This window comes from Pipistrellus kuhlii, unplaced genomic scaffold (genome assembly GCF_014108245.1).
Source record: "Pipistrellus kuhlii isolate mPipKuh1 unplaced genomic scaffold, mPipKuh1.p scaffold_m20_p_10, whole genome shotgun sequence".
NCBI lineage: Eukaryota > Metazoa > Chordata > Mammalia > Chiroptera > Vespertilionidae > Pipistrellus > Pipistrellus kuhlii.
The window spans coordinates 36418506-36432379 of NW_023425405.1; the positions used below are offsets into that span (position 1 = coordinate 36418506).

At 39.2% G+C, this 13874-nt stretch overlaps 1 protein-coding gene across 5 annotated transcripts in view; it reads right to left on the minus strand.

The window, feature by feature from the left end:
• Positions 1–13874, minus strand: part of DYNC1I1 (dynein cytoplasmic 1 intermediate chain 1) — a 274243-nt gene that overhangs the window by 39081 nt on the left and 221288 nt on the right. For all 5 annotated transcript variants that reach the window (XM_036429363.2, XM_036429361.2, XM_036429362.2 and 2 more), the window contains one exon: positions 12805–12949. In XM_036429363.2, coding sequence (XP_036285256.1) covers positions 12805–12949 — 145 coding nt within the window. The remainder of the gene's footprint in view (positions 1–12804; positions 12950–13874) is intronic.

A 13874-nucleotide genomic window follows, 5' to 3' on the forward strand; every position in this document is an offset into this window, starting at 1 on the left:
GTGGCTGCCAAGGGTTAGGAGTAAAAGGATAAACAGGCAGAGCAGAGGATTTTTAGGCCAGTGAAAATATTCTGTATGATATTATAAGGATGGATACATGTCAGTATACATTTTTACCAAACCCATAGAAAGTACAACACTAAGAGTAAGCTTCAATGAAAACTAGGGACTTTGAGTGATTGTGAAAAATTTGCAATTATCTTCATGCATGTTTTGTAATGATAACATATAGGCTGATATGTAAACATTTATGTCTTTACATTTGTGTACAATTAATTGCACAGAAGAGGAAATGATCAGTGGAGTAGAAAAAAGGTGATAAATGGAGAATCTAGTTGTCAGAAATATCAATAAAGAACAGAGATGTCTTTACAGGTCCATGGAATATTCAATCACTGGGTGCCTGAATGAGGATTGAAATAAATTTGCAATAAATTTATCTGATCATTAATCAACAATGTAACTGCTAAAGGCTTAATTTAGTTTATATGTAAATGGTCAATAACATAATCAGCCTATTCCACCTAATAAAAGAGAAACATGCAAATTGACCATACCTTTGCTATGCCCACAAGCCCCAACCACTAGCCAATCAGGGTGACTATGCAAATTAACCCAACCAATATGGTGGTTAATTTACATATCCAGGCCAGAGCAAAGACAGTGTAGAAAGAAGCCAAGCGCTTCAGAGAAGCAAGCAAGTGGGGTGGGGGAGAAGGGAGGAAAGCAGGTGGGGCAGTGACCACAGCAGGAAGCCCTATTGCAGGAATCTTCCTGCAAGGGGCATCTAGTCTATTTATATAAAAGCCAAAGTGACAGGATGACCAGCCGGTAGCTATGATGCGCACTGACCAGGGGATAGACGCTCAATGCAAGAACTGCCCCATGGCAATCAGTGTACTCCCACAGCAGGCATGCTGCCCAGCTGAAAGACAGGCTCCAGATGCTGGGCTAATGGCTGGAAAGCACAGCTGCAATGTGGACCTCTCCTGTGGATACTCCCCCTATGGGGCTGGGATGAGCAGAGGCAGCATGGCACCCAGCCCAGACTCGGGCTCCTCCCTGCCACCTGCCACTTCGTGTACTACTTCATGTTGTCTAAGAACAACATGGACAACGGGCTAGTGCCTGACAATCTGGCAGGTAAGGCTGGGCTGTGGGGGGCACAGTGGTCCACTGATCCCTGCAGGCCAGGCAGAAGGACCCCACCGGTGCACGAATCTGTGCACTGGGCCTCTAGTATTATATATGAACCATGTACCACCCCAACTAAACCTGTGGGGAATAGAGAACCAATGTGAAATATGACCACTAAACTAAAGAAGCTCAGCTCGGTGGAAAGAGGAAGATAATTAACAAATAAATACAATAAAAGATCTTAACATTATATTGTATTCACGTTTTAGATTTTTTGTTTAAAATTATTATGAGAATGATTTTATGACTATAGAGTGATAAATTATTAGAAGAGATGAAATGGTAAATTATTCCAGCATCTGAGTCTACTCCTAAATGGCAAATAAAAATAAGCAGACAGTTCAAAATATTAAAACTGTTGCCTTTTAACACTCTGATTTCAAACTGACACAATTACAAGCAATGTGAGTGGAAGAAATCTAAGGCTAAGAGGGTGTCCATATCACCCATCCTAGACATTGGTTTTCTTTTCTGTAAAATGAGGGCATTCTCTGCAAAGTACTCCTCAGGTTTGCTTTCTGTGACTTAACCAGATTTTCTCGTCTTTCTTTCTTCATTCCAGCACATGGACTTTGATTCTGTAAAGGGCAGAAAGAGTGTCTATAGAAAGATAAGTGGTATATTTATTTAATCACTATTCCTGTGGTGCTGGCACTGTACCTGCCTTCATGGAGAGCCATTCCATGGTTTTCAGATCCTGATATGCTTCCATCTCAAAATACTGTTTCTGGGCGCTTAAGTTTTCCTTTTTTTTCAGTCCCTCTCTTCCCTTTCTCTCTAGACATAGTCAAGTTTAATCATCTCCACTCCTACTGATTTTATTCTTGTTTACTTGCTTGACATTATTAGTGGGAGTGCAAATGGGAAAGATAGAATTTATAACTTGTGAGACTAATCGCTAGATGCTTGTCCAAAAGCGTGGAAAACCTTGAAATGCAGGTTAAAGTATTTGAAATGCCTAGGAAAGCAAAGAGAGTAACGTCAGAGTTTCCAGACATCTGTTCCAAGGAATACTGTTCTCTCAGCATTCTTGGGTCAAAATGAGCCCCGTTATCCACATAGGTTTTGGGATATCAGTCTGTTCCTGAGGAAAACATTAAAAGGTCTCCCTGCTAAAGATCCTTGTTTAACTCTTTCTGTACTGTTTTAAAATCATAGAACTGCTTTTAAAAATGCCAGTTAAGATCCCACAGTATAGCAACACTCTTTTATGTTGTCATATAAGGCGATGGCATAATGAAAGGTGTATTTTAGGGAGATTATCTAAGATAATGGCAGGAAGAATGAGCATGGGGGAGATAACAACTTCGGAGTGACTGATGGTAATAACTATCACAAACTTGATAACAAAGACACAGGCTATTTCTGCTCTTTAGGAGTTATTGTTTTTTTTTAATGGATAGACTTTTTTAGAGGAGGGTATTAAGAGAAGAGAGTGACTATTCTAGATTATTAGAAATCTAGATTAACATAAAATACAATAAAAGGAAGAAACAACATCACACACATGCAGATGCTCACTGACATAAAGGCACACTTCATTTGGACAGTCCATGAATTGCCATGCTAAAAAAAATGGTATTAAGAGCAAAAGTCAACTCATTGACTGAACTTTATAAAACAAGAGGTGTGTGTGTGTGGGGGGGGTGGATTGAGGGAAAGAAAAAGCAAATTTATCAGGCATAAAGTAAGTTCCATAGGTGGGTGGAAGCCAAGAGTCTTAAGCAAAACCCTCCTGGATTAGTGACCCATTATCCCTCTTAATGCACTGGGCCTGGCAGAGTGGTAAAAGGGAAATCTGGTTTAAAAGTTAAGTTTTTAATCATGAAAGAAGGTCCTAAGTGAGAAAGAAACTGACAACTTATAAGAGCCTTCTTCTTACTTTTGACTTGGGCTTAGTTCAAGCCAATGAACCAGGGGACAGGAGAGAAAACTATTTCACTCCACTGCCAATTCCACAACATTCCTCTCCAGAAACTTCCACAGAGCTGGTGAGCTTCCAGTAGTAAACACTGAGGTCTGTTTCCCCAGAATTTATGGGAGGGCCTGTTACTCCACTTTGGAAGAAAAAAATGAGTTTTCAATGATTAATTATACTTATTTTTCCTCTACAAAACTCTTATTTATTCTTTACAAAGTACTAAAGAATGAGAAAAATATCTCAATTTTTATTGTCCCAAGTTGATAAAGTAATGATTTTTCCTAATGGTCAAACTCTACTCATTCTATATTGTTTGTAACACTGGCAAAATAGCATATATTAGCCAAAACTGGTTTGGCTCAGTGGATAGAGCATCGGCCTGCCGAATGAGCGGTCCCGGGTTCGATTCCGGTCAAAGGAATGTACATTGGTTGCGGGCACATCCCCAGTGGGGGATGTGCAGGAGGCAGCTGGTCGATGTCTCTCTCATTGATGTTTCTAGCTCTCTATCTCTTTCCCTTCCTCTCTGTAAAAAATCAATAAAATATATATTTTTTAAAAATAGCATATATTAGCTCTAACCAATTTGACTAGGTGGATAGAACATCGGTCTGTAGACTGAACGGTCCCAGGTTCAATTCTAGTCAAGGGCATGCACCTTGGTTGTGAGCACATCCCCAGTGGGGGTGTGCAGGAGGCAGCTGGTCAATGTTTCTCTCTCATTGATGTTTCTAACTCTCTATCCCTCTCCCTTCCTCTCTGTAAAAAACAACCAATAAAATATATATTTTTTAAAAAATTTTTTAAAGAAAAAGGATGGCCGAAACCAGTTTGGCTCAGTGGATAGAGCGTCAGTGTGCAGACTGAAAGGTCCCAGATTCGATTCTGGTCAAGGGCATGTACCTTGGTTGCGGGCACATCCCCAGTAGGGGGTGTGCAAGAGGCAGCTGATCAATGATTCTCTCTCATCAATGTTTCTAACTCTCTATCCCTCTCTTTTCCTCTCTGTAAAAAAAAAAAAAAAAAATAAGAAATTAAAAAAAGGATGAGGAAGGGAATATGGTTATATTTTGCTCACAAGTTTAAAAATAATTATAAATTGATACAGAAAAGTCCAGCTGAATATACAAAGGAGGAACAAGTAAACATAAAGCCAACAGAAAGGTCACATGAGACAATTCTGCAAGATCCATTCAAGATGGGGGTCACGTGGCAGTAGTTTTACAAAAGTATATTTAGAATTACGTGACATCACCGTGCGTCCCATGGAAGTTGAATGCAACTTCTATTATTTATTATTATCATGAATATCATTGTAGTCTTTATCATCATGATTGAGCATCTGAAAATTTAAGAGGAATAGTAATTTGGGAGGGAAGTTTCATGAAGGATTGCAAAAGTGAACATTCTGATCAATCAAGATGCTCCATTGAATATGTTAGAACTAAGCCATCAACTTCTATTGAGATTGCTCCAGCCCAACTAAATCACTTTAATATCAAAATAACAATCGCAACAATAATGATTTAAAAAATTAAAAAAATATATATTTTATTGATTTTTTACAGAGAGGAAGGGAAAGGAATAGTGAGCCAGAAACATTGATGAGAGATAAACATTGATCACCTGTCTCCGGCACACTCCCACTGAGGATATGCCTGCAACCAAGATACATGCCCTTGACCGGAATCAAATCTGGGACCTTTCAGTCTGCAGACTGACGCTCTATCCACTGAGCCAAACCGGTGAAGGCAACAATAACGATTTTTAATAATAATAATAGAATGACTACTTTTTTCACAGTGCTTATCCTGTGCCTGGCACTATTCTAGGAGCTTTATGTATATTAATTCATTTAATCTCCACATGTATCCTATATTTTAAGTCCCATTGTATAGATGAATAAACTGAAGCACAGAGAGGTTAAGTAACTTTTCTAAAGTCACAAAACTGGAATATCAACTATTCCATGCTTCTGTTTTTAAATATTCTTTTCCTTTTGTGTAAATGCCCTTCCTTTCCTCCCTTTACCTAACTAAATAAACTCTTTCATACTTCAGCGTGGATGTCACCTACTTTGCGGAGCTTTTTTAGAACATTTCCCTCTCTATCCCAACTATACTGCTTTAATTCAAGTTAGAAATTTCTCATATAAACTATGGTTTTGAGAAGAGTCAAGCCCCCTTTTACTGGAGGGAACCACATCCCACAAGAGACAGCGTTTCCCAGGGATAGCTTTAGAAAGAGCCTTCCTGCATGTAACTAGGCCACAGTGTACTAAGGGGTAACTGTCCGGAGCCTCTCCCCTTGCTCACTTGGACAGACACTACTCTCTTAAGTGGAAGGGGTGGCTAAAGACACACACTGTGTTGCCCAGCTCTTTAGATCATTCTCACAGACTAATGGGAATTCTACTCATCTACTTTATAAGAAAAATATTTAGGAGGCCACTCTATTCCTGCCTGGATTGTTGCCTTAGGTATTTTCCCCCCAAAATTATAGCTTCTTAAATATCTCCTAATAGAATTTTAAAAGCTTAACCTCAGTTTTCTAATCATTATATTTCTAAATTATGGCTATGCATTTTTACTGCTCGAAACCACTGCTAACTAAATATTTGCTACAATATTTCTTTCATATATGTGTTTTGTTTTAAAAACCCAAGGATTATTTGTTCATGTATTAATTCAATGATTTATTCAATACCTACCAGGTGCCAAGACTGTAAGGTATTGGGGAGGCAGACAAAATAATATGGGTCTACTCTCAAGGATTTCATAGTCTTAAGGGGAAAGGGCAAAACTTCTACATATACTAAATGTGATTCATTGGGTAAGACAAAAGTATTTTTAGTACATTATCTATAATATAGCCATGTCTAATATTTCAGTACATATTCATTTTCAAAGAATATGTTTAAATATAATAAGTAATGTTTTTCCTTAGAAACAAAATTTTTGCCTTTCTTTTATTCATAAAAGCTCAAATTATCATTCCTTTCTAGTTGGTAAGAAGGGGGAAAAAATCAGCCAAGATAGTCATCTTATATTTTAAACTTGGCAGAGGATGTAAAACTGAAATAGATGATACTTATTACTTGTTGATTTCACAGCACTTGTTTGAAAACTGAAGACTACCTTTCTAATTTGTACTAAGTCATCACCACTGAGTCACTTAGAAAATGGTGTTTTCAGATTCACTGTTTTGTTAAAAGACTAGAGGACCAAGATGCATGTGAACTGCTAGGACAGCATATGCAATGTCAAGTCATAGTTGGAGGAAGCCAGGGATTTCCATCAACCAAAGGTGTGTCCTGAAAGTTTTGTGGATGATCACACCTCAGAGTTCTGTCCAGGATCACCATCAAATACCAACACATGGGAAAGTCATGCCATATACCGGACCAGTCAACATAAAGGAATGGAACTTTAGGGCCAAAAGTTCTAGTACAGGAAGGATTTAGAGGATATGATCAATATGAGCAGAAGAAACATGAACCCTTTGAAGTTGAAAGGAAGGGTCTGAGCTGGCAAACACACGAAGAGTATCAAGAACCTTAATCCTTGTGAAGCTGTACCAGGACCAAAATCAATATTAACCCAATGTTTAATTGGAATTCACTGAAACTTTCCAAACTGGATGCAATGATCAAAAGCCCAAAGACTCATAACTTGTCCAGCCACTAAGCTAAGCTACAGCACAGGAACAAAATTATCCCAAACCTCAGCAAATAGAAGAGCTGAGTGGAATAATGAATATTTTCGTCCAGTCAAGAATTCTTACTTCATTTCTGAGCATCAACTCCAGCATTTCTTGATAGATGCAAAATTTAATGTGCTAAGAGTAAAAGGTAAAAGCCGGTACTCAAGAGAATTTATTCAGGCAATGCATTCTTAAATAAAATATATTAAAAAAAAATTTTTTTTAAAGGATCACAAAGGATAAACTTTTAAGTATGCGGCTTTTTAATGTTCTCTTAAAAATAGCCCCATTGATGTATGTAAAGAAGAATGTTCAGGGGGGACTAATCAACATGACTGACACAGCAAAATGACCATAGGAAAATGACATGGCAACAGGCAAGAAGGAGGTCAGGGCAACTTTTGAAGGAACAGGTTTAGTGGTGAGCATAGGGATGCAGGTAGACTGTAGGATTAAAACTGAAGTTTGGTGGGAAAATTCGTAATGAATACAGGATGGAAAAGGGACAGCAAGGTCAAGGGTGGGTTCTGTGTTTTGCTTTGTTTTCAATAAGTTGGAGGGAAGGGGAAGTTGGGCATATAGAGATGGGAGGCCTCATGTGAATAGGTAGAGGACCTACGTTCTGTTTTTTAAAAATGTTTTTATTGATTTTTAGAGAGAGAGAAGATAGAAACATCAGTGAGAAAATGGAACATCCATCATCTACTGCCTACTACTGGGGATCAAGGCCATAACCCAGGTATGTGCCTGACTGGGAATTAAACTGGTGATCTCTTGGTTCTTGGGTCAACATTCAGCCACTGAGCCACAGGGGCCAGGCTAGAGGACCTATACTCTTTAACTACCCCACTCTGCCCCCACATCTTAATTAGCACACATCTGATTGTTCCACTATTCATTTGGACTCTCCAATGTATTGCTTATAATATGCTAAATAATCAACATAACAAAGCACATGATTCTATTTTAATTCTTTATCCACTGAAGCAAGAGTCATATAGTTTATTTACTTTGCTTGCATGAAGTTAAAATAAAATATGTTGATAATTAAGGTGATAAAGAAAATTTCTATCACTATCAAAAATGGTTGCATTATTGTAATTAAAGTTATGCCTTTTAATTATATTGCCTTAAGTTTCTGACAAAAAAGGAATCTGCCTCTATTACTAAAACACAATTATTTATCTTATTCAGTCAATTAAGCTAAGGAAACCAGAAAATAAATCATTTTAAAATTTCAAGATTTTATAATACTATTAGATAGGTTAATTTTCCACCAGTAATCAGTGTGGCTATTTGATGCTCAAGAACTAATTCACTCTTTGGGGACTATTCAGAAGCCCAAACCTCCAAAATATTCAGCATTATATTCTTCCTTTAGCCTTTCCAAATCAAAAGTTCAGTCTAATCTTCATGGAAAATTTAAATAAAACCATATATGAAGATATTTGTAATATTAAGTTTTCAAATCACAAAGAAGAATTGACAGTGACTACATTCTCTCCAAATATACTTCTTCTATTAAACTGTAGTGTTTCTAATATCCTGTGTAGAAAAATTTTATTTTTTAGTCTTGATTTTAAAATCACAGTTCTCTCTTTTTAAAAGTGTGAAGTGTTATTGTCAATCACATTACTTATGCAAAGTGCATGGATTTGAACTTTCCTATGGGCTTCAAGATTAGATTCATTTCACTCAGTATGCTAATTCCCAGTATAACATTCTCCCTTGGACGACAGATTTTCTTTCCTAATATTTTATCTCTGTGCTAGATATGTGAATTCTTGGTCAGGGGAATGTACAAAATTTTCCTATTGTTTGGCTTTCCTTTAAATTTCCATTGGTTATCTTTTTTGAGCTATACTTATTTTTATGCACAAAGTATCATATTAAAGCCACATTTTAAATTTGACTTTTGTCTAGTTCAAAATATGATTTCTCTCAGCACCAACTCTTTCTACACTTTGAAGGGTTCTTCCTTATGTTATTTGATTTGCAGTTTGGTATGATTTGAATGTTTGTGGCCCCCCATATCTCCCCAAAAATTCTTATGTTGAAATCCCAATTCCCAAAGATGAGAATAATAGGAGGTGGGACCTTTGGAAGTGATTAGATCATGAGGGTGAGGCCCTCACCAATTAAATTAGTGTCTTATATGAGACTTCACAGAGATCCCCAATATCTTCCAGAAGAGGGGACACAGTGAGAAGGAGTTGGCTATGAACCAGGAAGAGAGCCATCACCAAAATGTGGCACCTTTATCTTGGGCTTCTCAGCCTCCAGAACTTTGAGGAAAAAATTCTGTTCGTTATAAGCCACCCAGCCTATTGTATTCTTTACTGCAGTCTGAACAGACTTAAGTGTGAAGGTATCTTAAGTGTGAAGGTATCCCTACCTCAATTATCCAGTATGCCTCCACTAACTTTCTTCAGCTTTGTTTAAATGATTAGAGAACTCCAAGTTACTGAATTTAAAATAAAGATTACTGCCAAAACCAGTTTGGCTTAGTGGATAGAGCGTCAGCCTGTGGACTGAAGGGTCCTGGGTTTGATTCCGGTCAAGGGCATGTACCTTGGTTGCGGGCACATCCCTAGTAGGGGGTGAGGAGGCAGTTGATCAATGTTTCTTTCTCATTGGTGTTTTTAACTCTCTATTCCTCTCCCTTCTCTCTGTAAAAACTCAATTAAAAATAATAAAATAAAATAAAGATTACCACCGTAGCCATTTTAGTCAGAAGGTACTAAACTATAATTACTCATCTCATTTTTTTTCTCTCTGCTCTGCACCTATCTGAAAATGTTTTATTGTCAACAAAACAAAACAAAACAAAAAACACCCCAAACAAACCCAAAAGCTTTATTTTCCACTATTTCCAAATCAATATTTATATTTTCACTTTGCCCTTTTATTCAAATAAAGGTTCTTTTCAGTCAGTCTTGCAAAAGTGACCAGTAATTTTCAGAAATGGTGCCACCATTTCCTTTAAATTTTATGCATGTTCAGATTAAGATGAGGAGAAAGACCAGCCAATGTTGTTAAGAGTATCAAAGTGCAACCATTGTTCCCAGTGATAACTTTGGTGTTTCAGATATACTCACAGTACAACCCCCTCACCAGAACAAGCAGGGTGTTAATTAGATCAGGAAACATGGTTGGAGTGTGGGACACCGGTTTTCATTTTCTTGTCTGAACCCTGAACCCTAGTTCCCAAACACAACCCTCTGCTTCACTGAGAGGAGAAAGGAGGGGCCCTCAAAACAATGGAACTGCCCCACTTAGTTCTGCCAGATGGAAAATCTGAAATAAAACTTCGAGTTGGTTTAGAACACAGCTCTCTAAATTTTAGCAGCGTCAGGATCATGAGGATCACAGATTGCCAGGCTCCACCCCCAGACTTTTTGATGCAGAAGGTATGGAGCGATACCAAGAGAATTTGCATTTCTGATTAGTCCGAGGTAATGCAGCCCAGGAATTACAGAGAAGTGGTGCATCTCCCATACCTGAATTTGTAGACCTGCTATAGTCATTTGGGGATGGGTTGTGGGCAGCTTTAAATGTCAGATTCAGAAGGTTTCTGAAGACCTAAGAGATTCAATGATGGGGATTTTACACAATTCCTAGGGCTCTTGTACAAGTTAAATTAGACACCACCTGTAAAATGTATCTTTGATATTTAGCCCCAATTGCTTCTTAAGTCTGTGATGTTCAGACATCCTCTGGAGTCAGGGCCATGTCCTATCTCTTGCAAGACCTGGTCTAAGCCTTTCTCCTCTCCCTGCCACATCCCAGCTCCCATCAGTGTTAGCAGAGAAGTGTGCTTCTGATCTCAATGAGAAAATAGAGGCCTGCTCTTATTCTCCACTTCCCCTCCACTTCCACTTAGCTAAACCTATCCTTAGTCTTTCCTCCAGTCTTAGCTGTATCCTACCTCTTCTCCCCACCCCAACCCCACATGGACACCTGATATCACCTTTCTCAACTTTTCAAACCACCCACTATCAATCTACAATTTTCATTGGCTCCTTCTCTGCAGGCCACCAACATGCTCAAGTTTCTCCAAAAGTATAATAACCAAATCCTTCCTTGGCCTAGTTGTCCCTGCTAGCCATGCTCTATCTCCTTCCACTCACAGCTCAGTGACTGAATGAGGAGTTTATATTTTCTGTGCCTGCTGTCTTCCCTTCTCACTCCACAAAGATAGAGCTGCAATCTGTCCCTACTGCTCCATTGAAGATTCTCACTGAGGTCAATGCCACCTTCCTCTTGTCTTTCCAATCAGTCTAATCCTTCCAAACCTGAAGCATCAGTAGCTCCAAGACTGTGCCCTGGTCCTCTTCAAATTCACATTCTACTCATAATTTTCTCCCTTGGACTAACTATATGCTGATCACTGTCATAACTATATTTTTAAACTAATTCTTGCCCCTGAGCTCCAATATTTTTTTTTTATTATCTTTTAGGAATTTCCAGACATGTTCCAGACTGCTCATTTTCTACCCCCATTTCAGCCTCCCCCTCCTCCTCCTTCTGCTTCTCCTCTTCCTCCTTTATTTCCTATTTCCATCACTGGCACCACCCTTCCTTCACTCACATGCCTAAGGCAGAAATATCAGAATCGTCATTGATTCTCCTCACAAATCAAATGAATTGGTCACCATGTCCGCTGGATTCTTTCAGACCTGTGTTCTCTATATAAGCCATGCCCCCACCCTTGCCTTGCCACTGCCAAAATTCTGGTTCTTACCTGGATGGTCAAACCAGCTTTATAACTGGAATTCTTGTCTCTAGGCTGTTTTTCATACAGTTAGGAGCCAATTTTGTCCTCTTTACATAGTTCTTCTCCATGTACCCATGAAGTACAAACAAAAAGAATCCCAATTTTTCTATTTCTTGAGCTGTTAATTGTAAATTCCCTTTTCTAGTTTTCCTTTTCCTGTTTGTTTCCTAAATATTCCTCTTTCTCTGAATTGTGTCTTAGCATTTCTTTTAAAATCCACTCTTTGGAGTGTACTAATCACTGCTATTCTGGCCGCAAATAAGTGCATGTCTACAATCCAGTACACTCTCTCTGCTTCTGTCCAAACTGCCTGCCGAAGACGGCAAACTGTGCCCCAGGCGCCTTAACTTCCTACCACGCAACGCTCTTCCCTGACATGCCCTTGCTGATGTTCTCCATCGCAGTGAATGCTGCCACAAATCTCCAGCTGCCCAGTCATTCACCTGGGTTTTGTCTTGACTTCCTCTCTCACCTTCCTTGTATCAAAATCAATTGCCAGCTTTTGTGACTTCTATCTCTTAAATGGTTCTGACATCCACCTACTTCTCTGCATCTCAAACTACTGATCTAAGCCACTGTCCTCCCTGCACAATTACTGCAACCACCTCCTAGGTGGTTTTTACTTTATCATGCTCCCAAACATGGTCTGAATTACCTTTGAAAACACAATAATATAGTGCCATTTACTAGCTTTAGTACAAAGACTGAAACACAAAAACCCCAAATAAAAAAAACAAAACCAAATCCCAAGTCATATTATTTCCATAGGTGAAATATGTATGTAATGAAGGCTACAAAGCTTAGGGCAATCAACACTGAACTGACAGCAGGGGTTACCTCTGGGGAGAAGGGTGGGATGATAAGCAATGAAGGGGGTCTCACACTAGTAGATGGGATTAGTGTTGCTGAAGGAGAACTTCCATTTTTATCATTATTAGAATTGCTTAAATTTTTTACAATTAGAGTGTTTTCTGCACTGTATCATTAATCTATTTCAAAATAAATAAAATAGACCAAGGAAAGGAGTCTTGAGGCAGATGGGGCTCATTAGCAAGTTGTACAAATTCCAGTGCCATGTCGTCACCTGGATGAGACCTCTGATTCCCTACACCTTTGCGGCACCCCCCCCCCCCCCCCCATCCCAGGGAGCAAAAATTGTCCTCTGCACCTCTGTGTTACCTGAGAATTTCTGTCCAGGAATCCTTACCTTCGTGGTCCACAGTTTGACAGTCCAGTCAAAGGATGACGTGACAAACAGGTGTGAAAAGTCCACGGGGCCCACTGCCATATGGCAGTTAATTCCCGTCACTGGCCCTTGGTGTCCTTCGAAGACTTCCCCGATACCTGCTTTGCTGCATGAAAAACCGCACATGAGCAGAGCGTCAGGGATCTTTGCAAGATTAAGATTACTTTAAAAAACAAGTTTGTCTCTGCATGACTACGTCCCCAAGATTTACACCACCAAAGTGAAACCACTTTCACGGTTATGTTGAAAGAAAGAAAATACCAAACTAATTTTGGTAATTAAAAAAAAAACACACAATAGCATGCAATGTAATCTTTTTCACCTTCAGAATGTAAGATAAAATGATTTCCAGGCCCCTCTTCTATCACACTCTAGTCTGCACACAATCATGCCCAATGAGAAAATATAGCAAAGTGCTGTACGTTAGAAACCCATGTGCTGTGGCAAATACGTAAGGATTGTAGAATCTAAATATGATGTCACTGAGAGTGAAAATGAACTGAGTTATTAAACCATTTGGGCTTCTGGAGCAGCAATAAACGTCAATGTGCTGAGCAAAATGTGCAATCACCAGCCAAGTGCTGCAGCGTGTGGCCCTGCAACAGACACCAAACTGCCCAGCGACACTGCCAACAGCAGTTCCCACGTGCCCCTTTACGCATGTGACTCTTTATATCTGTGCTAACGAACACGAGGAGGAGCTGATCTTTGAAGTGGCCCCTGGAGAGGCTCCACTTGCCCTTAACAGCATCCTGAAAGGGTTTATAGGGTGCAAACTGAGGACTTGGTTTAATTTATGGAAGTAGATTTGCACCTTCTCTGAATTAGGCCAGAAACAGAAATCCCCCACCCCCCCTTCCCTGCAGCCCTCTATGACCCATTAAAAATTACTACAAAGCCAAATGCCTGCTACTTTACAACTTCACGCAGAGCTGTGCCTTCTATTTCAGATGGATGGGCCAGTATAGAGCTTGATCAATGGGCGCTGTAAAAAGATACGTGGTGTGTCTCACAGACACCCTTTTTGTTTT